The 27,425-nt window shown below is 37.3% G+C and overlaps 1 protein-coding gene across 11 annotated transcripts in view; it reads right to left on the bottom strand.

The window, feature by feature from the left end:
* Positions 1-27,425, bottom strand: part of dysf (dysferlin, limb girdle muscular dystrophy 2B (autosomal recessive)) — an 86,205-nt gene that overhangs the window by 54,161 nt on the left and 4,619 nt on the right. For 7 of the 11 annotated variants that reach the window (XM_016679727.1, XM_016679729.1, XM_016679733.1 and 4 more), the window contains exons 2-32: positions 20,783-20,838; positions 20,171-20,262; positions 19,159-19,264; positions 18,189-18,312; positions 17,835-18,091; positions 16,788-16,916; positions 15,579-15,641; positions 15,388-15,438; positions 15,017-15,047; positions 14,822-14,937; positions 12,863-12,989; positions 12,680-12,783; positions 12,527-12,595; positions 12,403-12,446; positions 11,637-11,719; positions 9,788-9,820; positions 9,462-9,577; positions 8,879-8,992; positions 8,625-8,802; positions 7,684-7,808; positions 7,499-7,605; positions 6,465-6,660; positions 6,232-6,378; positions 5,863-5,994; positions 4,722-4,888; positions 3,528-3,642; positions 3,351-3,456; positions 3,124-3,266; positions 1,773-1,946; positions 503-587; positions 318-395 (exon numbers count right to left, since the gene is read on the bottom strand). In XM_016679727.1, coding sequence (XP_016535213.1) covers positions 318-395; positions 503-587; positions 1,773-1,946; positions 3,124-3,266; positions 3,351-3,456; positions 3,528-3,642; positions 4,722-4,888; positions 5,863-5,994; positions 6,232-6,378; positions 6,465-6,660; positions 7,499-7,605; positions 7,684-7,808; positions 8,625-8,802; positions 8,879-8,992; positions 9,462-9,577; positions 9,788-9,820; positions 11,637-11,719; positions 12,403-12,446; positions 12,527-12,595; positions 12,680-12,783; positions 12,863-12,989; positions 14,822-14,937; positions 15,017-15,047; positions 15,388-15,438; positions 15,579-15,641; positions 16,788-16,916; positions 17,835-18,091; positions 18,189-18,312; positions 19,159-19,264; positions 20,171-20,262; positions 20,783-20,838 — 3,468 coding nt within the window. The remainder of the gene's footprint in view (positions 1-317; positions 396-502; positions 588-1,772; positions 1,947-3,123; positions 3,267-3,350; positions 3,457-3,527; positions 3,643-4,721; positions 4,889-5,862; positions 5,995-6,231; positions 6,379-6,464; positions 6,661-7,498; positions 7,606-7,683; positions 7,809-8,624; positions 8,803-8,878; positions 8,993-9,461; positions 9,578-9,787; positions 9,821-11,636; positions 11,720-12,402; positions 12,447-12,526; positions 12,596-12,679; positions 12,784-12,862; positions 12,990-14,821; positions 14,938-15,016; positions 15,048-15,387; positions 15,439-15,578; positions 15,642-16,787; positions 16,917-17,834; positions 18,092-18,188; positions 18,313-19,158; positions 19,265-20,170; positions 20,263-20,782; positions 20,839-27,425) is intronic. The other 4 variants (XM_016679731.1, XM_016679735.1, XM_016679736.1 and 1 more) reach the window with 2 other exon arrangements.

Here is a 27,425-nt window from a genome sequence, read left to right as displayed (position 1 = left end):
AACAGTTCTGAAGTATTGAGTTATGTTGTTATTTTGAAGTCATCTTAATGTCAACATTTGTAACCAAATAAAAAAACATTCATAACTAAGATTTTTCTCTAATTTTTATTTACAGCTAAATAAATAAATATGTAATAGAAACAAAAACAAAATTCTGATAATTTCAGAATTTCTAAATTGTGTGCAAACTACAACTGATCATTTGCCAATACCCAGATAAATTTTGCTATTTTTGACAACGATCCAAAAAATGTTGGATTCACCAGTTGGCAACCAGAGGGCGCCAGAATACCAGCACATGTCGAGATTCGCTGTACCTGAGAAACTGTCTTTGTCCATTGGCAGCAGGTCTCTGGCTTGATACATGTAGCAGCGCAGGTGGTAGCGGGTCCCGCCTGCAAGAAAAAGCAGCTTCAGCTCCAAAAAACTCCATGACAATTAGGAATCGGAACCAGAAAAAGAAGATAAGCATAAAAACAAAGAAGTGTGGGTGTTGCCCTACGGTCAAAGAAACAGGAAATGGTTGGTCTGTTGACTCCAAAAGTGGTGGTGACCGACTTGTCGTCATGTTTGTCCTCTATGCTGCTCTGTGGAAGAAAAATAAAGCGTAAAGAAATGTAAAAACTACAGATTGCAAGATGTTAGATGTTTGGCAGATCCTGGTAACTCCAAAAAGAAATCAAAACAATAAAAACTGTGCTTTAATTATGGATAAATTTTGACTGTCCTCAAAATATTTATTATATTTTTTAAAAGATTAACCATGTGATTTAACTGTAGAGCCTAGATATTTTATTTCACAACCTTGGTGTGTGCAGAAAAGTAATTCATAAACTTTTTTTTTTCAAAAATGGGAAAGTTTCAGAAGAAATCACTGCTGCAAAAAACATAAGGAGAATTTAATGGGATTAACATAAAAATATTACATAATTTCTCATGGAGAAAAATTTTGTCTGGCACATATTCAAGTAAAATTTTTGAATATGTACCAAAAACTTTTGGTACATTAAGATGTTTATGTACCAAAAATGTATAAAGTCATATATTACCTGAGCTGAACTAAAATCAGAATTTATGAGGCAACATTTATGCTAAATGAATGTAATAATTACTTAATAGTGAATAAAAGTGAGAAGGAAAATGTAAAATGTTTTATTTTTAATTAGATCAGCTGGAATCACTCCAGATTTGTTTTGTAAGTTAAACTTATATCTGGTAGAAAAATGCTTTGTGGTTGATTCATAATCAGCAGCATGCTAGCACTTAGCAACTACCAGCAGTTAAGCAACAATAAAAGGATTTTATCCAATTAAAATAAAGCAAAATAATATTTCTGGCTTCCTTTTTAAATTGTTGCAAAGCTATGGTTTCAAGTTCTCCTTACTTTTTAAATTGTACTAGCTAAAACATAACATTAGCTAATTTAGGAATAGCTAATTTTAGCTAGCTGTAAAGATACAGAATAACTAATAAAAGCTAAAAATATTTAGCTGTGGACTGATGAGACAAAAGTGGAAATCTGAATAAAACTAAAACCCAGAATTGTTCTGAAGGCCGCAGTTTGGACATCCTGTGATAGTATATTCAACCACCACAGATTAATTAAAGTCATAAATCTGAAGATATGCAGCAGCATTTATGCTAAATTAATTTGATAATTATTTTAAAGCATACAAAAGTGAGGGGGAAATATAAAATTCAGTGCTTCTGTACTTATTTTATACCATTTTTTGTGTGTTTTCAACGGGGCTCGGGAAGCTAATGCTGCTCACCAGAGAACATTCCAGAGCAAAGATGGCGGCCGGTCCGGTCTTCTCCAGCGGCTCCATGCGGCAGCGCCACCTGCGCCTCCTGAAGCTGTCCGTCTTCCTGGGCTTCAGGTGGAAGTTCCAGCCGAACAGCGAGGCATATTCCCAGCCCTCCCTGTCTGAATCATCCGGTCGCTGCTGTGGGAAGTTAAAAGAAAGGAGCAGATTTTCCCTAAACATTTTCTTCAACTTTGTTTTTCTCCGCAGAAAAAAACGGGATAAAACAGAAATAAGGGCAAAGGTGACGCTTCTTCTACATTGTATTTTTCATTATTTGTGCAACTAGAGCCCCATCTGGTGGTCAAAAGGGATAATTACAGCTAGAAAATCACAAACTGCACCAGATAAAGCGGATAATTGTTGTTTATTTATTTATTCATACTTTCATTTAAATCAATTACTTTTTAACTTTATATTACTTTTATACGTTTTGGTACCTTTCTTTATTCAACATATTACATTTAATTAAATATTTTAAATTTTTAAAAATATGTTAATTACTAATATTATCAATTCATTTTTTAGTTAATCTATTCACCAGATAACACTACAAATAACTGAAGTTATTAAAACTATGACTTCAGCATATTAAAAAATACTTTAAAAGAAACAAGGTTGTTATATCATCAATATTTTGAATTAACAAGAAAAAGGCCAAATAAATTAAAATTTTTTAGTTGATTGTCTTGTTGCCACAAAACACTGCAAATAAAAATAACTATTTAGTTAAATAAATATATTAAAACAGATTACTACGTAATTAACATTATGCATCAAATTCTTTTCCTATTTATCCATTTGCCAGATTTATTCAACATATTACAAGAGTTAAATAAATATATTAAAGAAAAATATTAGAAAACAAGGTTACATAATGAATTTTATAAATTAATGTTTGTTAATTATCCATTCACCAGATAACACTACAAATACATTTACATTACATTTAAAAACAATGTTATGTAATTAATATATTTTTTGTTGTTAATTATCCATACACCAGATAATATTCGATACAAGAACAAAATCCTCTAAGAAAATTTGGTTCAGTTTCACTTGCAAATATTTCAATATTTCATGAGAAAAGACAAGATCAGCATACAAGTAACTTTTCAGCACGATATAGGAGCTTGTTTTAAGTTAATATTCTCTTAATATGTATTTCAAAAAGTACTAGCTCCACTTCCAATTGAAATAAATTTAATTTTAGGATCTTAATAAAAACTACAGCGTGCTGAAATCATGGAAAAGTGTCACATGACGTCATTTAGAGGTGATTAAATCTGTTTATCTTTATAATTTAGAAACCAGTCACCTTCCTGAGAGCCTCCATCTTCTGCTGGTCTCTCCGTCTCATCCGGATCCATCGCCTCCTCCGGTTGGTGTGGTACATCTTCTCTGCAGGAACCCAAGACTTTGGTCGGCGGTCCGGAGGAATGGTGATGCCGTACTCCCAGCCTGAAATTAAAAACAAACCCATTATCAAAGCTAAAGATCAGCTTCTATCTCTGCTTGTTGGTGGATGTTTTACTTTCTCAGCACCTTGATCATCAACAGCTCTGTTGAGATCTTCGCTCCACTCCACCTCGTCCCATGCCCACCCAGGAGGACACTCCACCTCGTCCTTCGGCACCATTTTCTCCCCGTTCTGGAACAGGAACGCAGATTGTTTGGTCTCTGCTAACAGAGACGTGTTGGGAAACGCGTCCAGCTACGCACCACGTCGGTGTAGCCCTCCGGCATGCCGATCCACTGTCCGCCTGGTAACCTCATCTGGTTCTCAAACACCTCTTCTGTGAAGGTCATGTGACCGGCGTCCACGTCAAACAGCAGCCTGGGGGGAAACCAAAGGTACACGACTGCATCATCTGCCCAAAAGGGCTATTTATCTGTAATAATATTCACATTAAGTCTATGGAAGGTAAATCAGGCCCAAAAACAAAAACAAGTTTTATTTCAAATATTTTAACTTAATTTGCACTACATTGGACCAAAGTTTTTCCCAACTACTTTGGGAAAAATTAAAAAAAGTTTGAGTTGAGCTAGACAAATAAATCTAAACTATGGTGAAAACCCAAATTATTTGGGGTTTTTCAACTGAAATACCCAATTATTTTGGAAAAAATCCAAAATGACTGGGTTTTTAATAGAATTAGACCAATTAAACTAAACTATCCTGAAAAACCAACTATTTTGGGTTTTCCACAATTATTTTGGGAAAAACCCAAAATAGTTGGGTTTTTCAATTGAACTAGACATATAAAACTAGTGAAAAACCCAATTATTTGGGGAAAAGACCAAAATAGTTTGTTTTTTCTGACAAATAAAACTAAACTATAGTGAAAAACCAAACTATTTGGGGGTTTTGAGCTGAAAAACCTAAATATTTTGGAAAAAGGCAAAGTATTTTGGGTTTTCACCATAGTTTAGTATAAAAACTAAACTGCAGTTTAATTTTTACTGAACTGGGGGTTTTCAACTGAAATTTTGGGTTTTTACACTATAGTTAGTTTTATTTGTCTAGTTCAATTGGTTTTAATTAGTTGTTCTTGTGTTTGCTAGTTTTATTAGTTATTATTAGTTCAATATTATTTTGTTTTAGTTTACTTTTATTAGTTGTAGTAGAAGTTTTAGTTTTTCATCCTTTGTTTAATTTTTAGGTGCACAATTCAAAAAGGTCAAAATGTTGTGATGTGACTGTTTACATCAGTTGAGTAATGAAAACCCAACAGAAGATGCTGTTTTCAAAAAAATGTACTCAATTATTGCTGAACAAAAACCGACTCTGGTGTTTTCTCGTTAGTTTTAGTTGACTATGATAACCTTTGTAGTGTGAAGAACCATGCAAAAATAAAAAAAAACAATTTGAACTGAGCCTGAAGCTCTGCAGTGTGATGGTCGTCGTGGACTCACGTCCTCTCGGGGCTGATGAACCAGTCTCCAGCCCAGGCCCATCCAGGTGAGGGCCTGAAGCTCTCTTTGGGCAGCTTCACTCTCCCCGTGACGTCGCTGAACTTTGGGTAGGTCAGGCCCGTCGTCCCCCAGTTTCCCACCAGAGCCAGCCGGGTCTGGTTCTCGTACTGGAAATAATTCGAGACAGGTTTCCACGGCGATTTCAGTCCCCTCGGCATTTTTAATGGAGTGAAGCAGAACACCTGAGTGACGCTCGCTCCACCGCCACTTTCAAATCTAACAAAATGGCTGCCAAATGTTTGTGCAGCAAAATATTTTATCATTTTAAAAAAGTTTCCAGAGGTCATCATCAGTATATTCAAAGCAAAAGCAGCACAAACAAAACTGCAGAATCGTAGCAAAAATGTCAGACACCAATTTTGCTAGATATGGGTAATCTGGCGGGGCTGGTTGACCTTTTCACCTTTAAACATTCATTAATATTGTGAAAGCAAAAGCAGCACAAACAAAAGCTTCTGCTGCACAAACTTAGCTAAGTTGTTTACACCAAATTTGATTTCTTCTGTAAAAGTTTCCAGGTCACCTCTGGAAACTTTTTTATTACCATATTTACAACGATAGCAGCACAAAAGGAAATTTTTGCAGTACAAACGTAGGAGGGCAATTGACACCAATTGTTACAAATTTTATTTGTCAGATTTGGGTGATGTGGTGCTGTTGGCTGACCTTTCGACCTTTAAACTTTCATTAACATCTTCGACAAAAGCAGCACAAACAAAAGAAAATTGCTGCACAAACGCAGCACAAATGCAGCCGGGTTGATTTGTTTGATTTTATAAACGTGAACAGGGGAATAATTGACCTTTCATGATCCCAGGAAAGTTTTTTTTAATATCTTTAAAATTATAACGGGACAAACAAAACTTTTTTGCAACACAAATGTTTGTTAGATTTGTAGACATGGGGGGGGACCAGCTTCACTCAGGTAGTGAGAACTATTGATCAAAACTATCTGGAAACATTAAAGTCTGGTTGAATTAAAGTGAAATATAAAGAAACAAAGGAGTGAGTCAAGATTTCAGCCATTTTCTCCTCCATCCGCGGTAAAAATAATCGGTTCTGTTCTCATCTTGTCTCTTACCGTCTCAGCAAACACGGACAGTTTTCCTTCAGCAAACTGGTTGAAGTGTTTGGCATCAGCAGCTAGTCCAAACCACACCTTCACCCTCAGCTGACCCGGAAGTTTGGCTTCTCCACCGCTGCCCTGCGGGTACTGAGACACACCAGGTCATTCACAAAGAGCGGGGCTGACCAATCTGTGGTACACGGGCCACTTATGGCCCTTATAATTAAAGTAATGTGGCCCACAAGCAAAGATGAATGATATTTCTAGAGCAACAGGAAGTGTTATATCAATTATTCTGGTGATTAACTGTGTGTGTGCAGGTGTGTGTGTGTGTGTGTGTGTGTGTGTGTGTGTATGTGTACGCAGGTGTGTGTGTGTAAGCACCTTGAGAAAGACGCTCTGCAGCTGTCCGCAGTGTTTCCCGCAGTACTGCTGGGAGAAGAGGACCGTGTGCGCCGGGATGCGGTGATACGCAACCCGGCGGTCGCCCTGCAGCATCCAGATCACGATGTCTGGAAGGCTGTTCTGAGGCTGAGACACAAAACTCACTGTCAGGTTTTCACCTTTAACCTTTTAATTGGACCAACGACCTCCTGGTCAGCTGGATTAGCTCTCACCTCCTCAGCGATCGTCCTCAGTCGGTTGGCCCAGTCCTCTGCCTGCTCCAGCACTGAGGAAAGCTCGGTTTCTGGTCCATGTTTCAGCGCCAGTGCCGCCGCCGTGATCTGCTGCAGGTGGAGGCTTCGGACGTGCCTGACCGAGCGGTCGAGAGGAGTGGCGCACTGCCACTGGTCGAGAGCGGGCAGCTCCTCGCTACAAGGAGAGAGAAGCAAATATTAGAAACGTCTGCCCAGGATTGTCTACAGTTAGGGCCGATCGAAAAACAAAAAGGAAGAGTACATTTCTGCCAAAAAATCTCTGGAATTGTACAGCAAAGACAAGGACATTTCTGTTTCAAAAGTCTAAGTTTTGCTAGAAAACCCTCCCAGAAATTTTTAGTTTAATTTCAGAAAATTTCTAGAAATTTTCTAGAAAAAACTTGGAAATTTCAGTTGTTAAAAAGTCAACAATTTGCTAGAAAAGCTTTGAAAGTTTGAGATTAAGCTCATAAATTTGCTATAAAATACTTGGAAATTTCTAAGTTTGATTTTTGATACCCTATTTATTTACTTTATGAAATTATAATAAAGCAATGAGAAATTGATATATTTGACACCAATTAAAGTGTATTTCAATTGGAGCCACGCCCCTTTTTGTATTTGGCTCCACCCACTTTTGGGGGAAATTAAGTGTAAAAAAAAAGAGAAGGAAGTATTACAATTAATTTTTTAACTTTAAAAAAAAAGATTTTCATCAGTATTGTACAAAGCATTTTATTGTGTGTTTGATGTCAATAAAATGTTAAGTAAATGATTACATTCCACCTGTTGCAGGTGTAAATTTAGGTATGATGCCAATTAGATCCACATGGCACTAAAGGAATGGAATAGACCCTCTTTTTTAGCTCTAGTGGTTTTTTATTTAACAGTAAATGGACAAGAAATCAGAACAATAAAGAAGTGAAAGACATGGCCTGAACTGGGAATTGAACCGAGGATCGCCTTAGGATTTAAACATACAGGAGCCAGCAGTGAAACGATCCATTCTTTACCTGCAGTCTGCGATTAGATGATCCAGCAGCTCTACAACTCGCAGCTCTACGTCCTCCATATCGCTCCCTGCCTTGACCTCCAGCTGCACCTGCTGGAGGTTTGTCTCCTGGACATGGAATTTGATTTGATTGGTGTTTACGTAAATCTCTTAAAGAGGCTAATTTACAGAAGCAGCAGCACAAACCAGTCTGTCTATGATGGCGAGCAGCATGTTGAGGGCCTCGATCCTCGGGCGAATGTCTTCCCACTCTGATGACAGAACCACCACTGGCTTGATGTTTCCCCAGGGGAGGTAATAGTAGTGGCAACCTAAGACAGAGGAAAAAACAAAGTTTTCAAAAATTTAATTTGGTTTCAACGTGCAGCATTAAGCTCTTTTAAGAGTTATAGTTTAGTTTTAGCTTTTTGAAACTGAAGAAAACTGCTGACTTAATTGTAACTTGTGTGTTTGTGTTATACTTGCAGCTCTTAAAGTGTAGCTAACCCCCAAATCAACTGTTTTTCCCACTGATAAACTGCCTAAATTTGTTTGTAAGGCTGCTACCTTTAAGTTTCTGTGCAGATTTTGACCATTTGACACTATTTTGGCTAAAACTGTCTCAAAGCTGCCCTCCTTGAGTTGAACGATGGCTACCGCAGTTGATGATATTGTTTACAACGTTACAGCTTTTCGTTGCTAAATTTGATGCTAGTCGCTTTTTTGTTGAAAAATCACTATAGGACTGAAAAGTTGCTAAGTATATTGACTTAAAGTGGATAAATTAGCAGTAGTAATTCAGTACTGCTTTCCTCCTCTGTTCATCTCTATTTGTCTCTTGGCTCCGCCCACTTTTGTTTAGGGGCAGGGTTTTACTTTCTCATAATTTCACAAAGTCCAGTTCTAACTTTAAATGATCTTTGCTAATTCATAAAATGTGTGGCTCTTTATTTGTGGAGAACCTCAGGGCTCTGTTGAAATTCCCAGTCTTTTCTTGATTTACATTTTTCCTTTAGGGATGTGAAAAAAAAAATTCACCTTTTACTATTTTCATGTTTTTCAGATCTATCAGCTTAGAGCATTGACTCAATAAAGAGGTTATCTTTAACAAAATAACGAGATCCTGCATTACTAACAACCCAACTTACCGTCAAACACGGCCCTGCTGAACTGTGTGGTGGAGGCCAGAGGGAGGCAGGTGTAGTCGAACTTGTTACCATAGTTACCGATGCTGACCTCAAACTGGATGGCGTCGTCGACGTCTTGCAGCAGCGTGGCTGAGTAAAAAGCCACGAACAGAGAAAACTTCCTCTTCCTGAGGAACTTCTGAAAGGCAGAGAGAGAAAAGATGGCGTCCAGGCGTCTACGTTCAGCGTTCCCTGAGGTGGAGGCCGTCTCTCACCTCCACCACCAGCAGGTCGTCCGACGGGACGTCTTCCGCTCGGTGCTCCGGCTTCTCCGTCAGCTTGGTGCTCAGTTCAAGTAAAACTCTGCCGCGGTACGCCACGCCTTCCCCCTGACGGACCAGAGAAATACGACTTTACCCAGAGGAGGCAACGTGATTCTGACATCCATCAATCTGTTCATTCATCCATCCATCTGTTCATCCATTTGTTCTGTTCATTCATCCATCCATCTGTTCATCCAGCCATCCATCAATCTGTTCATTCATCTATTCATCTGTTCACCCATCTATTCATCTGTTCATCCAGCCATCTGTTCATCCATCCATCTGTTCATTCATCTATTCATCTGTTCATTCATCTATTCATCTGTTCATCCATCCATCTATTCATTTATCCATCCATCCATCCATCCAACTGATAAAATATTAGTTTATATTAACTCAACATTATAACGTCTCTCCAACAGGTCAATGTGCCTGAAGGTTTGATAAATTCTCACCATGTGGCAACACATCTGGTGTCTTTTTGGTACTGGGTGAACATTCATGCATGCAGGCAGAATAATGGCTGCAGTCTTACTTTTCCCAGGTTTAGAGCTTCATGTGGGTCATTAAAGGCGGTGAACTCTCTGGGACTCCCGTACAGATTGACAAAACACGGCCCAAACGTCGGCAGGAAACCGAGGCTGTCATCAACTGCAATCACACAAGATACATACAAAACATTTATTACCTGGTCAAAGAGAGAACAACTATGACACACATTTTAAAAAACTAAACACAACTGCTCTACTGATGGCAATAGATTGTGGTTTTCTCTTTATTACACAGAAATTAATTATCTGTCAAACAGATTTGTTGAGTGGGTTCTCGTAAAAGGAAAGTGATGTAGGAAGGTAGACGTACTGCCTGAGTGGACGGTCCGAGGAGTCAAGTCATCTGAATGCGTAGAGAGGAAGGATGGTTAAGAGTCAAAGAAATTCAAAATGAAAGAATGGAAACAGAGGTTTCTGAACGCAACTCAAACCAAAACCCAAGCAATCAGACCAATGTTGTTAGTTCTCTCTGCTGTTACAGACGCTGATGTGAAATTGTTCATGTTTTCTTCGACAGATGCATCGAAAACGTGGTCAAAGCAAAACTCAGGCAAGCTGTGTTTGTCTGGAATAAAAGGAGCTTCAAAGATGGGAGTGATGTGTGTATTTATCACAAAAACATCAAGTTTGTCTTCATGCAAAGTCAACTGCAAAGTACCCATGCTGTGTTACGTTGACAAACCAACACTTCATCCAACAGTTGAAGAAACTGTCCAAGAAACAATGTTTCTCAAAAGTGCAAATAAATAAACTTATTTTGAAAGGTGTAACTGAAATAATGACCAAAGTAACCAGAAGCGTAATCAAAATTCAAATGATCTATGATTCACACAGTCAGTGAGGAAAAATAGAGACATTTGACTCGCAAAAAAGCAAAAAGAAAGGAAAAAATATCTTTAATATTTTTAATAATCGTTTTTGGTTCATTCTGGAGTCAATATCTACAGAAAATGTGATTATGAGGAAGGTTTGGGTTTTTAAAAATAAATTTGTATTTCCATAACTCACCAAAATACTTAATTATAACGAAGTGAATAAAGATTCAGATTAAATGGTGACATTTGGTGTTGAATGCAGGATCACTGGAGTAAAACAACAGAGCCAGCCCATTTCGTTTTAAAACATATCGATATATATTCATTTTACCAAGGTATTAGCAAAATGCAACTAATCATTTGCAGACTAGATTTCAATATCTGATATTTCCAATTTCTTAAATATTTTTTTCACCTAGACCTAAACAGTTTTTATTTTTTATTTTTGGTAAATATCACATATTCCTTACATAGGGTAACCAAATGCTGCCATATTTGTACTAGCCCATGCTAGTTATTATGTCTTTTACAGCCACTGACTTCAAATAAAACACGTTTCACGTTTTTCCCCTTAGAAACTCTTGATATTTGAGTTTCAAATAAGCACAGCAAGTGTCTCCCCTTATTCTTCTTGTCACTCAGGGGATTAGCCAAGGAGAAGTTTGTATGAGCGTCTGTGTGGAAAAAAGCCAAAACCAAAACCATCACAGCATGACAATGCCTAAGTTCTGCATAAACACTGGTGGTTTTAAATCCAGTCTAGATTTGCCTGATGAGGTCCAGTTCAGGTCAGACTGACTTTTGGGTGTTTTCACCTGATAATCCAATAGATTTTGTTTGATTGGGGATGAAAATTGTTACATTTGTTACATTTTCAGCTGCACTGTGTCAAACTAGCAAAAAGCCTGTTATCCTCTTCGCCTTTGGTGGCGCTGCACCAATAATCACTGAACGACACAACATGAAGAAAACGTTTCTTCACGAAAGAAGATGAAAACAAAACTGGGAGTGAAGTCAGATTTTAGCGGTTGTAGGATTTCTCTGGGAGTAATCCCACTAGCACGTTTGTTTGGGTTGTATTTACCCAGAATGCCCTGTACTGTAGTCTGCTTTCTGTTTTTTAGTGGTCTCTGGTCCATTTCACATTCACATATGCCTTCGAACCGCACCACAGTTCACTTTGACCGGACCGAGGTTTGTAGGCGCAAGGTTTGGATTTTTGGTCCGAGTTTGATTCCACAAATGAACCGGACGTTCCAGACAAGCAAACTGGAGTTTGATTAAAGTGGACTAAACAGGGCTGGTGTGAATGCACCCTTAAACTAGTTTAGATAAGCGACTTACCGTCAATCTCTCCTCCGGGCGCCGAGATCTTAGACATGCAGAGGTGAGTGGTGCCGATCACATCGTTATGACTAGCTCTGTCCCTGAAATGGGAAAAAAGAAGAAACCAGAGCTGCTAAACATCTTAAAGCCAAATTTATCAATCTATTATCTTTTGAAACTGAAAGCTTTGATCTGATTAACTACTCAGTTTAATTACAAGACAATCACACAAAGTGGTGTGTTTATCTTTACGTGAAAAACTGTTCACTATACCTCAGCCAGACTAAAATAAAGTTGGATCCAGTGTTTTCTAACTGGACAAAACCAAAAGCTACTTCATTAATGGAGACTAAATAAAATACATTACAACTCTTGATCTTATATCAAGGAATTTTGTCGATTAATTGAAATATTTTTTTGTTTTGGAAGTTATGTTTTTTGTAAAATTTGAATTTTGTTTTTCAGCACGCCCAAAGCGGCCATGTTGCTTTACAGCTTTTAATTATTTGGACTTTAAATTCAGATCAACTCAAAGAAGAGATGGTTGAAATAAAAGCCAGTTTATGAAAATATTTTCTGCCATTTGTAATCTTTCTAAGAAAAGAAAGCTAGAAAAAAACATGTATCAAACTGATTTCCAAAATCCATTTGTTTCCAATGACCTTGAAATAGAAACACATCCCTGAAAATGACTGAGGTTTCTATAAGACAGTTTGTTTGATAGTGTTGGTTCAGCGAACCATGAAACTGGTAAGATTTAGTCAGATAAAATGTACGGATTCACCAGTCCACAATTCGAATCCTCATCTTCTCACACATTGAGGGAAACTGTAAAAAAATAAAAATCCCAATATAAACATTAATCTGTGTTAAAGGCGTCATGGTAAATCAGTCTCTGTTTGTCTTACTCTGATTGGCATTGCCAGGCTTTGGTTCCACTGAGGATTGGCGTTTTTCTCCAAAATCTTGGTGCAGACCTGAAAGATTATAGCAATTGATTTTAGATGGTTTGTTTTTGACTGGAATACTGAAAGGTTGATATTACTGAAGGTAAAAGTCACCGTCTTTCCAGCAAAGTGGATCTCCACCAACGGATCCACCAAGTTCTTCCTGTTGGTGTCGAACCCGAGAATCTGCCTCATTCCATCCATGAAGGCGTCGTCCACTAGCCAAACACGGCGGAGCGTTCTCAGTTTGAGCTTACAAGGAGCTAAAAACAGGACGGGAACTTTACGAAGACTCACTTTGAGGTAAATCTTCAGCTCTGAAGATCCTGAGCGTGAAGACGGCCCCTCTCAGCGAGAGGCCGGCCGGTCTCAGCAGGTTTCCTTCGATGTCCTCTTTCTCCTCAACACACTCCCGTTTATCAGCCTGGAAACAAACGAGGTTCGACATAACAACATGTAGAGGAAGTCAAATTCAGTTGGGTTTGTTCGCTACATCAGCACAAGAAGAACCACACTTTAAATATTAGCATATTTACTGTAAGCAGGCTGGATAGAAAAATGCTATAAAATCATGTAAATACCTGCTGTTTCTCATGCTAGTGAGTAGAACTGGGCAACAAATCAGTAACAATATATATTGCGACAGACATCAATCAATAATACATCTGATAAATAGTCAATATATATAATTTTTATTGAACTTCAATCCAGAACAGAGCAGCTTTACAGGAGATGTGGGCAGAGTTTGAAAGACTTTAGCTGCTCCACCTCTATGTTGGTGGAATCAGCTAGCTCTCTCTTTGGTTACCTAGCAACTCACTCGTTACCTAGCAACGACCTGCCGAGTAACTGCCACAGTGGCAGTTTGAGGCTCTTAACTGCTCCGAAATACTGCCACCAGTTCGGCGGTATTTCAGATATTTAAAACAGAGAAACTAAACAATTAGTATTGATATCGACTGATATGAAATTATTATGTTTTCAGCCATCCCACCACACCCTATAAAAGAAAAGCCTATGTTTACTTTAGCAACCTTTACCATATAAAGAGTCATTTTTGCCGTCACTCCTTCTAAATTAAATGTATCTACAGCAGAAAAACCTAAATGACCTTTCAACTGGAGATGCTTCAATACCTACAATGTAGAATGTGTTTATGGTCAAATTAACTAGTTTTACTTCAATTTTTAGGCTTTTCAACAGGAGAATGAACAGAAAATATAATGCTTATTAAAGCTACGCTGATATAAAAACGTAGACCAAAAACTTGACTTTTTATTATCACTTTTATATTTATATGTCACAGCTTCAGACTGCTGACTTTAGTTGCTTATATTCTCAATATAAGCAACTAAATTTATATTAAATTTATTCTACTTTCATCAGTCTGACGTCAGTTTATTATCATTTACAGACCACACAGACAACCAGATTGAATATCTAACATTTATCTCATAGGGCTTTTGAATAGAGATCCCAACAATTAGTCAATTTATAATTAAATGTGGATTAATTGTTTATGAGATTAAAATTAGATCTAATCAATTAACTAATAACGTCTGCTTAGATCTTCTTTTAGCGTTGTAGTTTGGTCGCCATCCAGAAGAGGGTGCTGCTCTTTAGTCACAGCTAGTTAAAATAGAAATAAAGATGGCGGGGCCATACCAGAACAGGAAAGGTCCAAACAGAGTCCGGAGTGGGATGGGAAATTAGCTTTATTCTGTTCTGTTTTAAAATATAAACACTCAGCTTGATTTATCACCTTAGTAGCGCTCAACTTGTCCACCAAAAATTACAGATTTGCTACGAAGGCGAGGATAATGACAGAGATAACGCAGAGAATTTGTAACATGATGGAAAAAGACAGCATGCCAAAAAGCAAGGGTGATTATTGAGGGCTGTCATGAGTTAAAGCACTTCATGGAGCGACATTTTAACGGTCAATCCTCAAGGAAAAATGTAAAAAAAAAAAAAAAAATGGCTGCTCATCAGTCAACCTTATTTTAACTCTTTAATCGGTAACTGACATTTAGATCACCATGCTTTTAGGTGTAACAAATACAAATATTTTAAAAAATTTGCTTATGTTTTTTTTATATAAAATGCTAATGTTTTTTTTTTAAACTACATTTCTAGGTCATCTTTCTCTTGGAAAATTGAAAGAAGCGCATTAAAAAGAAAGAAAAATAGAGAAAGAAGTCCTCTTATTATAAGTGAGAAATATTTTCCAGATCTGCAGCCATGCCTCTTGCTCACCGGTGGTTCATCTCCAGCTGCCAGGACAAACACGCTGACTTTCAGGTAACCTCTGACCCCGGCAGAGAGGTCGTCGGGGTCACACAGCAGAAGCCATTTCCTCAAAAAGCAATGTCCTGAAGGGTGGGGAAATCAAAATTACCTGTCAATAAAATGGCAAAAAGTATAAAAAAAAACTAACAACAACGCACTTACTGTGTTCATTGTAGACAGTGCCGACATCCAACTGTAGTGAAAAATATTAGATTTTAGATTTAAATTGTTGTGATTTTACACATCCACAAAAAGGTGAAGTGAAACATATTTAAGTACTAAGCATGATTTATTTGGAGAGAGGAAGTCTTTTATTTTGACGAATGCTTAACAGGATGTGGTTTTGTCTTTTGTCACTATCTTATGTGTTTTCAGTTGCTAGGATACAAAGAGTTGTTGCCTTTGTTTGTTCAATAAAAGCTGAACACAAAATGTTCAGTAAAGACGTCTGAGTCTCCGTTATGATTGCAGAAGCTTTCAGTGTGAAGGACGAACTTAGTTAAAAGTTAAAGCGTCTGATATGAACATTTTACCTTGAATTCACCGATTACAGCATCAGTTCTTAGCGAGCGAGAGTCACACACCTGTGGTGGGAAATAAACTGATCAAAATCTGCTACTTTTATATCCACATCACCAAATAACAGAAAACTGAAGGAATAAAATAAATGTGTTGACTACATGTTTGCCTTGAAACATGATTCAGAATCTAAATTCAGCCTTACAGTGATGAAGATGGGTTCGTCAAACAGCTCTGACGGTGTCTCGTAAAAGTTCAGGAAGAACGTCTGCAGAGGGAAATCGACAAATGTTTGAGTTTGACAGAAAATAAACATAAAGATCTTTGCAGTAGGACAGAGGTGGACAGAGGACAATAATAATTTTATTGTGAAATTTTTATCTTTTACCTGCTCAACAATATGTCAAAGAAGTATTATTTTAATTTAGAAAATATGTTTATATGGTTTTTGCCTAATGTTTACAGTTGGGACTATGTTCTGTTTTGTTTTCTATTAAATGATTTTATTTCACTTCCAGCAACAAAAATAAGAATTTTCTTCTAAAACCTAAAAGCTGCGTTTAATTAATAAATGTGTCCAGGTGTGTTTCTGGGTAAATGTCACTGGATGTTTTGGCATATTATGAATTAAAATAAAAGCAACAATTCTTTGTGTTGTATTTAACATTTCCAGGTTAAGAAGATAAAACCTGTTGTGGAAATCTCAACCTAATTGCATAAAGTGTGAATATTGGCTCCATATGCAACAGAACAAAGCTGGGAAGTAACTAGTTACCATTTACTTGAGTAACTTTTGAGAAAAAAATTACTTTTAGGAGTATTTTTACTACACTGTGTTTTTTATTTTTACTTTATTTATTTCATTCTGGAGTATTTATTCTCTTACTTGAGTAAAATTTCTGGATTTTCTACCCATTGAATTAAAAACATTTTTAACCAGAAATCCACCAGACACAGACACACACCTGCAGTTTTTGTTGAAGTGTCATAAGTTTTTTTATTGAAAGAAACTTATTTGGAAACATTTTCTTTTGCCTGATGTTTTTTATTATTTATATGAATTATTGTCATTTTGGTCCTTGAAATAACAAAATTCCCACTTAACTTTATATTTTTGTCTGTCTATTGATGTGATTTTTAAACATTAAACGACTGATAATTTGACCAGTTACTCAGTAGACATTTTTTCTCTTACTTGAATAACTTCTTGGACGGCTAATTTTTACTTTTCCTTGAGTAAAAATATGCTGAAGTAGTGATACTCTTACTTGAGTACATTTTTTGCCCACCTCTGGTAAAGAATCAGATTTGTGTAATTCTTGAACTGCAGTCAGGGGCCACACAAAATTATTCCAAGGGCCACAGATGGCCCTCGGGCCTCAGTTTTGACACCCCTGCAGAAGGAGCTGCTTACCTCATCGAAGACCGGGTTGTTTCCCTTCCTGATGCGGGTTCTCTTAGTCTGCCCGGCGACAGCCACCTTCACTACGGGTTTGATGTTGACTCCAGGTAACTGTCGAGCTTCAACGACCCGAACACGAACCTGAGCAGAAACGGTTTGTTGAGCGAGAATCGGTAAACAACGGCTTCCTCATAACACCGAGTGAAACCGGTCACCGTCTTCTTGAGCCAAGCTGTTCCTCAATCAAAAGTTTTCATTTGTATTAATATCTTTTTAAAGCTATTAGTTATTGCTTCCAGAGGTCATTAAAGGTCAAACAGCCCGTCCATATTTACTAAGCGTTTGTGCAGCAATAAGTACCGATTGTGCATTTAAGAGTTTTAAGATTTTACTTAAAAAAAGTTTCCACAAACTGTTTTTTTGAATGACAGAGTATTATGGCAATACTATGAAAAAGTAAAATAAATAAAATAGCAAGAATAGTCAATAAATTACCAGAATAAAGTTACTATGTTGAGAGAATGGAGTCGTATGGGAATAAAGTCGAAATAAAGGAGAATAAATTAGTAATAGTATGAGAATAGCCATAATATTTTGAGAAGTAATAAAATTACGAAAATAAAGTCATACAGGAATAAAGTCAAAATAATACCAGAATAAAGTTGCAATAATAGAATAGTCATAATATTTTGAAAATAATTTGAAAATAAAGCTCTATTTTTTAAAAATAAAAAAATAATATCAGAATAATCATAAGTTTGAAAATAAAGTTATAAAATTATGAGAATAAATTTGTAATAATATCTTGTACTTCATTTTCCTAATTTTGACTTTATTCTTGTAATTTTATTTTATTTTATTTGCTCTAACACTCGTCATAGTTTTGTATCTCAGTTGAATTTGTCTTTCAGTTTATTTTTAACATGATTTTCACTGATAACCTACAGAGTTGGTTTTAATAAGAGTTCTTGATTTGACCTTGAAACAGAAACTCAGATTTGTTTGCAGCAGAAATCTCAGTGAAGTTACATTTGAATCCTGAACAGCTTAAAGCTCCACCTGTATGTCCTGAGGTTTGTTGGCCAGCGGTTTGGGCTGACTGCTGGCGCCTCTCCTCCTCTTCCTCAGCCCTCCATGCGTGTTGTAGGCCGGCGGGGAGCGTTTGGGCGTCTGGTTGGTGGGCGACTCCTGGCCAGGAGGCCCCGGGGGGCCGACGATCACCAGGGACCGACTGTCGTCAACTCCCGCCTCCTCCGCAGGCTCCACCATGATCATGCTCTCGGTGTCCTCGTCGCCCAGAGTATCCAGAGAGATCACTGGGTGGAAAACAGGCGGTCATGTTTTATTAGAAGAAAACCCAACTGTTGTCGTCTGTGCGGTTATTGATTAGCTTTTATATGCAGATCATGTTACTTGTAACTGTGTCCAGCTCTACATTGGGGTTGCTGTGAGGAAGAGACTCCGGCTGTGAGGGAGAATGGAAAACAGGAGCCGATCCTGGAGGAGGGATGTAGGAGACCTGCAGGGTCAGCGTGGCCTGGTGGACGCAAAGCATTGTGGGTTGGTACAGACTGCAGCTTCGTTTAAATCACAAATCTGTGAAAAGTCTTTGTTATATGGACCCCCTGCAGCTTGATGTCACACCCCCATTTCCCTCATGGTGGGCCAAAAGCTACTTGCTAACAACGACTAGCATTAGTTTTAGCCATTAAGATATCAATGTAACGCACTAAATCTTAAATGTAATATAAAAGATAAATTAGTGTTTTGCTGCTAATTGTCAACACTGCAGCAACTAAATAAGATCAGAAAAAAGATTTAATTAAGAAAAAAATAGCGAAGAAGAAGAAAGTAGTTCAGTTATGCTAGCTTGACTTTGAAAACCTCAGCATGTAGATGTGATGTGGGATTTGTTGTATTTTGGTTCAGTTAAAAAAATTAAAAAATGTGACCTAAACACCAACTCTGACGGATCATCAGCAAAGCAGGTGTTTAAATTAGCCGTGTTAGCTCAGCTAGTAGCAGCTGTAGCTAATCAATCACACTGATTGCTTTTTAATAATCGCAAAATAAACATCAAGCCTAAAAGCATAAAACTGTAACGCACTGAATGTTCTGCTTTTTGTGTGGGAAATGTTTGAGTGTTTTTTGAATCCTGGTACACTAGTGTCTGTGTGTTGCATAGCTGACACAGAGCGCGAGAAAATACTGGCTTTGAGATGTTCTTTAATGTTTTCTCTTCGTTATTTTTCCTTTTGCTGTGGCGCACTGCACTAAATTAATAATACCAACATCTCCAGGCTTCATTTAGTTAACAGAATTGTTCGGTGTTTATGGATCAGTGGTATCGACGTGTTGGAGTTGTGTTGGTTGATCGGCTCACCCCTGTGTTGTTCCTCTTTGTGTCCAGCAGGGAGACGGTGAAGGAGGCAGCAAAGTTGGGAGAGTTGAGGACGTCTCTGAGACCGAGCCGACATTCACCCAGAAACCTGACCAGACCAATGAAGACAAACATTTACATGAACTTTTCTTTTTTAATAATCCCACTCAGGAAACCCAGATTACACACAATGACATGGTTTTACTCCCATTTGTAAACAGTACAAACCTTTACCATACATTGCTGGCAACATATTTTACTCAAGTAAGAGCAGAAATACTACATAATAAAATTACTCAAGTACAAACAAAAAGTACAGCACAGTAAAAATACTCATAAAAGTACATTTTTACCAAAAAAAAGTTCCTCAAGTGAATGTAACTGAGTAATTGTAACTACCTAACTCTGGTTACTGGAGACAAAGAAGAAATGCAGCTGATGAAATGTTGTTTAATATCGAAGCATTACTCATTGCAAACACATCATAACTATAATATTTAAAATATAAAATTGTAAGATGAACACTTTAGCTTCAAATTCCTTTGTGAAATTTGATTTTATTTTTGTGATATAGTTTCTCACCTCCACCTCAAATTAGATTTTGTTTTGATTTTCTCTCAAATTATAATTTTTTTGCATATTATTTATTTAGAAAAAAAAAAAATCACACAAATTAGTTTTGATTTTTTATTGTTTCTATTTATCTTGTTAATGTGATATTAACGTATTTTGCAAACACCTATAAACTTTAAGTTCTTTTTAACAAGATAATTTAATGGAAAATACACAAAAACACTTAAGTGTCAGTAGTTTGATGTATGGACATTAAGTAATAAAAAGTAGCAATATTGGCAATACTGGATCATATTTATCTGTATCGGATCGATACCAAAATATTCTCCTCTAGAAATAATAAATGGATCTAAAACTATTCAAACAACTTGCTGACTTGTTGCTAATGCACAAATATGAACTGTTTGTAAAAGCTAGCAGTGAGACATTTTAATTTTTGCACCTGTTTCTTCCCATTTTCTCGTGATCTTTGACCACACAGTGAATTTCTGCTCCAGAGTCCAGAGGAATCCCCTTCAGGTCCCATTCGAATCCCTAACAGAGAGAAAATAACATCATAAAAGCATCAAAATGTGAAATCAAAAGGTAAATTCTCAAAATAGAATAGCTAACTCTGAACATCACTTAGATCTGGTTAAAATTATTCTACATGCTATTTGCATGAGTGTACCGTTCTATGGTACTGCTGGAGTTTAGCTGTTTATGTAAATATTTAATTTTAAAGTCTGTATTTACTGGAAAATTCATTAGCTTTGACTTATTCCACAGATTTCTGGTAGATATAGATCAGCTTGTATGAGAAAATAACAATTTTTCCATTTTGATTATCAATCAGGCCAACATGTGTTTGAAAACATGAATGAAAAATTATTCTTAAAACCTGAAACTAAAACAAACAACATATTTATTCAGTAACACAAATTAATTGCATCATTAAATATAATATCTATAAATATAGTAATATGTCAGAATACTGCAAATATATTCTGACATATTATAATGTAAGTTTCTCATGAAGTTTGATATTTTGATAGTTGGGTTACATGAAACTCACCTCGTTCCAGACCGGGTTGGGGTTGTTTTTAATGACCTTCGTCTTCTTCTTTGACCCTGAAGAAGAAAGAAAAAATGTTGGATAAGTAGCATATAGTCAAATTAACAGATTATAACTGACACTGCAACATGATATTGTTTTTAATCCAGGAAAATAAGAATATAATGTAAAAGGTTCCAGAGAAGCTGCTGCTTGAAAATTCAATATAAATAAATGTTGTTTTAGGTAAATGAGTTGTTTTGAATGAATTTAGCTGAGAAACAGCTGAACTCTTGTTAAACAACCACTTTTCAGCTTTATGCTACCAGCAACAGAAAAACATCAATTTAAAGTTGCTAAATGTTTACATTATTTGGTGTCACCAGGTGACTCTGATCAGATAAATGTGTGAATGTGCCGAAACTTTCTCCAGCTGAACAGAAACAAAGATAAAGTTTTTATGTTTGGACTTAAGAGGAGCGATGCCACAGCTGGAAGCAGGAGATCAGGTCTAAAATCTGGAGTAGAGATGAACTCTGACCTGAACATTCAGAGCCACATAAAGATAGTTACAAAGTCGGCCTTCTGTCACCTGAAGGACATCTAGGCTTAGAGGACTAACGTCCCAACAATGTCGTTTATCTTTAGTCACATTGATTACTGCAACAGTGTCTTCACAGGTCTGACTAACAAATCAATCAGATCCAAAACGTTTCTGCTGGAGTTCTGAGTAAAACCAGGAAGTTAGAGCACATCACCCAGTTCTACAGTACATACACTGAGAGAATAGACTTAAAAATACCGTTCAGTGGTTAGTTTATGAACCACTGAACGGCTTAGCACCACAATCCATTAAAGATCTGCTGTTGTCATAGCAACCTTCCAGACCCCTCAGGTCTTCTGGTTCTGGTTCTGCTCTGAATTCCCAGAACCAGAACCAAGCAGCATTCAGTTTCTATGCACCACAAATCTGGAACAAACTTCCAGAAAACTGAAAAATAGCCGGAACGCTGAGTTCCTTTAAATCTAGACTAAAAAATTAGAGCTGACTTTGAACCACTACAAATGAAACATTGACCAATATACTTGATGTTTATCGGTGAGTTTGACGATGACATTTAACAAAAAGTAATGTTTATTGTGTTTCATAATTGTTGACTGTAAATTTAACATTTTTTATGATGTAAAACACTTTGAATTGCCTGTTGCTTAACCCTCCTGTTTTCCTCGGGTCAAAAGTAATTTTGACCCGAGGAAAACAGGGTTAAAAGTGCTACACAAATAAACTTGACTTGACTTTTTTAATGTTATTTAATACACATATGTTTCTACTTAATGAACTTAGGGTTGAACCTCTGCTTCTTGTAGTCTTCGTTGTATTCAATAGGACGTTGTATCAATATCTGAAATCAAAACCAAATCAGTCCTAACTCTGATTTCAAAGCTAACCTGAGCTTGCTTGGTTGAGTCCGTTCTCAAATAACAACCACCAACAAACAATGTCCTTATGTGTGCGTGTTATCTTTCTGTCACTTCCTGCAACATGAAGTCCTGAGCTCTGATTTCCTGCCCTGTCAGGCAGAAATGAGGCAGGAGGGTCAGATGAGACAATGAACAGCCAGAATAGGTTATCAACCACAGAGGAGCCCTAAAGATCTAAATTCAGTTCATCGTATTTATACAGAGGTCATCCCAGGACAAACTATAAACATACGCATGGGGATGTGAGCCATCATCGGTTGTTCATGAAGAGCTTTATCATTATTTTTGTTCAGTTTCAGTGGATAAGAGGAACAAATCCAGACGCGCAGTTTGATTCAACCAGACAGAAGGAAATAAAAACAATGCTCATTGTGTCGTCCATGATGCAACTGCACACAAACTGGACATAAATTCAAGGATTACGATATTACTGATACGTGACTTTTGATCAATTTTTTTATCATTTTTTTCTTGGTTCATCTACATCAGTGGAGTTCAAAACTTTTGTCCTGGTGGCCAAAATAGTCAAGTTAAAAGCACATGCAGGTTTTTTTTTTTTTTTTTAAACACAAAAATTCATTTGGCTTTCATAATTTTATCTGATCAGATAATAAAATATAGTTATTTACTTTCTTCTTTTTTATTTTTTACAAAGGGTCATAAAAGTGTCAGTTATACGATTGCTAAATATCCGTTTGAGGGGGTTAAGCCTTGATTATATTCTGAGTAAGAGTTTATATGTTCATAGTCCTATAATACTCCAAAATCATTACAAATGGAAAAACCACTTTAAACTTACAATGATTGTTGTACCTATTTTTTTTTTTTTGTAAATTAAAGATTTTATTTGAGTGCAAAAATTGTTCATCTAAAACAATTGAAAACAAAATTATCCATCTGCATCAACCACCTGTGTTTATCGGTTATTTTTGCCTCACTCTGGAACTGTAGAGAGGGGCCAAACAACATCATTCAGAGGGCCACGGATGGCCCCTGGGCCGCACTTTGGACACTCCTGATCCCCATTAATTCCGAAAGTTAAAAACAAAACCACACCATTCTCCACCTCTTGTAAAGCACACCCTCAAAATATTGTTTTCTTTCCTGTTTTTCCCACTTCTATCACCCAACACACAACCTACACATGGCCAACAACATGCAAACACACAAACACGCACATTGAGACGCTCCTACGTAAGTGGACCTCCGTTCTTAGAGGATATCTTAAAAAACATCTCCACCCTTCCACACACAGGTCGAGAGGTTGCGTTACTTTCTGTGTGTGTGAAGCCCAAAAATGTCCCTCGGGCTGGTATCTGTGTTTGAATCTGACAGGAAGTAACGCAGCATTAACTTCCCGGCTGGTTCAGCTTGGCACATTTTCTGTCATGATCTGAGAATAGAACAGGGAGCAGAGTGAACCCGGCATGGGAAACCTAAGTTTAGATCTGCACGGCCCCGTGTGTTTGTCTGTCTGTCAGTCAGCATCACTGCATGTGTTATTTTAGGAGCAGGAGCCGCCGAGCAGCTAGCGCTTTTCATATAGCACCATTGTGCACAAACACCAATGTGGTATGAGCCGCAGTAGCTTCCATTGGCCATCAAATTGCGCAAATTGGAATTAAATTTGCTTAATGGAAGCACGCCGATTTAAAAAACAAAAACAAAAAACTACGTTTTTGCGCTGGATTAACTAGGTTTCAAACGTGACGCAATTCTTTGTCAATGTTCCGCTGCTGCCTTAAAAACACAACTTCGCAATTGCGGCGTTTCCATTAGATAAGAAACGCTATAAATAACATAGAAATAACTTGTTGACAAACTTAAGTGAACAAACTTACCTCCTACTTATGCCAGCAGTACCGTTTGGTTGTTGGCCACGTGACTTATATGTTGCAAAAGTTGTTTTCTCCCCAAACTTTATTTTCGTAACTCGCATTTGGTCAAGGTAAAGGCAGGTGTTTTTCAGCTGTATTAAATTAATTAGTGTATTTTGCAAAACCACAAGTCAACACTTTTTTCTCATCACACAAGTCATGAGATCAATGAGCGGCTATTACTACTGGCGGAAACGACGAAGAAGACAACAGGAAGTAGTAATAGGATGACAGCAAAGTATGTTTTTTAATGATTTATGTGAACAACCTTATTCACCTGCGATTTTAATTCTTATTTCATAGAAACACATTTTTTTATTTTTCAAGATTAGCCGAATATTGACAAAGTTTTGCTTACATTTGTAAGGGAAATGCAAAAACTCAGAAAACGTTAGGTTTTTTCAAAATTTGCATGTTTCCATGGAGCAAATTTGCTTTCATAATTCAAATCTGTGCAATTGTATGATCAATGGAAGCTAAATTATACAGTCAACAGATACAAGACAACAATCTCAGATTATAATCAGTAGAGTTTCAAGTTTTTATCCCTGGCTTGGATGGATGAGAAAACTTATTGTTTCTATGGAGATCCTTCGCTCTGCACACAAACACAAGCACTTGCCATCAAACTCAATCACTTTTGCACCTGCAGACAAACAGATGCAGGAGTGAGGAAAAGGAATCCACAAAATATCATTAAAACATTACAAAACTCCAGCATCAGTGGTCAGAGTGACTTGATAACCTATAAACTTATAAATAAATACAGTTTCTATAAACCAAAACCTTCTCTTCCTGTAAATAATCGGAGAGAAAACCTTCAGGTTCCAGTACTGACAGCAGCTCTTATCTGTCCCTTCCTATGTTTACATCCCAACTGGGATTTATTACCTCCATACGACGCCTCTGCCTGCTTCTCCTCCCACTGTTTCCTTGCTGCTCTATTATAATGTCTATAAATGGACATGGTGTCTGTTTTCCAGAGTGAAGGAAATGCTCACTGCTAGTCCCTGAATGGTTTTAAACACAAACCTTTAAAGTATCTGGGGTTGTGACGTTCATAACAAAGAACATGTCAATGTAAATTAAGCTGTTTGGGATTTCCCTGTGAACTTTTGTACATTGTTTCCCCACCTGGTAGACGTGTAGACTCGGTTTGATTGGGCACCATATTGCAACATCAGTTACATTTTCAGCTGGTGTGGTTCTCTTTCACACTACATTCTGTCAAATGAACTAAATCCTTTGAAAACCAGTTCCTCTGGTGCTGCACCAAACACCACTGAAGGAACAACACAAAAACATCTGAAGAAGACACCGGCAACTTCCTTCTACATAAAATTTAAACTAAAATGGAGTAGCGTCAGATTTTAGTGGAAGTAGGATTTCTCCTTTGTCTTTGGAAAAGACAACAAGCCATTTCTCCCATTAGACTCTTGCATTTGTTTTGGTTATATTATTTACCCAGAATGCCCTGCGCTGTAGTCTTCTTCCTGCTTTTGGAGGGGACTCCGTGCCGCTTGGTGTACACACAAGCATTCCAATTTCACCAGAGTTCACTTTAACCAAACCAGGTTTATAGGCGGACCAGAGTGACATTTTTTGGGCCACATCAGAGTCTGATTATGCCTTCACACCTCCCCAAGTGAAGTGGAGATGGATTAAAGTGGATTAAACAGGACTGGTGTGAATGCACCCTTAAATAGACACGCAAGTCTCGCGCTAGCAGGAGAAACAGTTTGTCTTTTTTGCCAAACACCAATGAAAAATCTAACAAAATGTAAACAGTTCCATTTCTGTTTACATTTTGTGAAGGAAGTTGTGCTCAGTGTCTTCTTCAGAGGTTTTTATGTTGTTTCCTTCAGTGGTTCTTGGTGTAGCGCCCCAACAGGTGAGGAGGGGAACAGGTTTTCAAAGGATTCGGTTTGTTTGACACAGTGCAGTATGGAAGAAAACCACAGCAGAGGAAAATGTAACAAATGTGGCAATTTTGGTCCCAAATCAAACCGAGTCGCCGGGCTACCAGGTGTGAAAACACCGTTAGTGTGATAGACCAACATAAAGTGGTGCAGAACTGTGAAGTGGAAGATAATTTTTAACTAACAAAAGTTTTAAAGTGTGAAAATCTCAGAGGGAAGTTGGGTACTTAGCCAGACAAGGAGCAGATAAGAGGGAAAATGGAAACTAATTCATGTGAAAAGTAATAACATTGTTATTAGGTGGTACAAATCAAAGAATATCAATGGATTAGGATGGCCTAGTCAAAGTGCAGACCTAAATCCAATTGAGAATCTTTGGGAAAGACCTAAAATTAATGTTTATATACAGTCTCTATTCAAGTGTAGCTACATTGTGTCAAAATGTGTCAAGAAGCTTTACGTTGAAGCTTTCTAAAGGTCATCATCCAATCAGACGTCACTTATCAGGAAAAGGAAACATGCCACATCAGTAATGCTAAAGAGTTTTAGGTCAGTCACTGAAGTAAAAATTAATCTTTCTGGCTGAAGTGTTGTGTTTTGTTTTGAATGTCATGTCCATTTTTCACTGGTCTTAGTGTGAGACTTTGTTTTAGCAGTGAGATTAGATATAAGTTGGGGCTGCAGCAGGGAGGTAAATGTCTGATGGCACCAGGAAATTGTGTTTGGACAAAGGCAGGAAGTTAAGCGCAGAGTTCACCTCATTAAGGAGGCAAACACCAACTTATGGAAAGAACAAAAAAAGTTGCACAAACAAGATGACGGAGGGCAGGTAGAACAGTTGTTTGTTGCCCATTCAGTCATACATCGCATCTATTATGGATGCAGACTGAGGAATGAATCAAGCCAGAATGGTTTGATGTAATATCGAAGACTCGGTTTTTGATTTTAACAGCTTGGTTTGCTTTGTGTTTGGACAACACTTGGGTTTCTGAGTGTTAGAACTGGGTGAGGAATGGCTGTTAATGATGATCAAAACCAACACGTTGCATCAAGTTTAAAGAGAAGAACAATGTTTGTGAGGCTAAGAAACTAAATAGGCTTTTCTCCTATTTGTTTGTGACAGTAGTGAAAATCTATGTACAAGAGGCACCAAAAATCATTGCTTCATCCCATACTGCAAAAAATAGAAAAATGCCTTTCAAACGGCCGTCCTCATGACTTTAGATTGGCCTAATGAATCTTCATATTTGCTGAGATTTCTCTAACCCTCCCATACGAAAACGTTTTGCAGCATTCATCTAATTCTGTGTTTGTTCCGTCAATTTCATTTCCTTCCATTTAACCCACCTAGACGAACTCCAACTATTCGTACATTGAAAGAGGGAA

The sequence above is a fragment of the Poecilia formosa genome, unplaced genomic scaffold (assembly GCF_000485575.1).
Source record: "Poecilia formosa unplaced genomic scaffold, Poecilia_formosa-5.1.2 Scaffold218, whole genome shotgun sequence".
Lineage (NCBI taxonomy): Eukaryota > Metazoa > Chordata > Actinopteri > Cyprinodontiformes > Poeciliidae > Poecilia > Poecilia formosa.
This window is presented reverse-complemented; position numbering and strand designations above follow the sequence as displayed.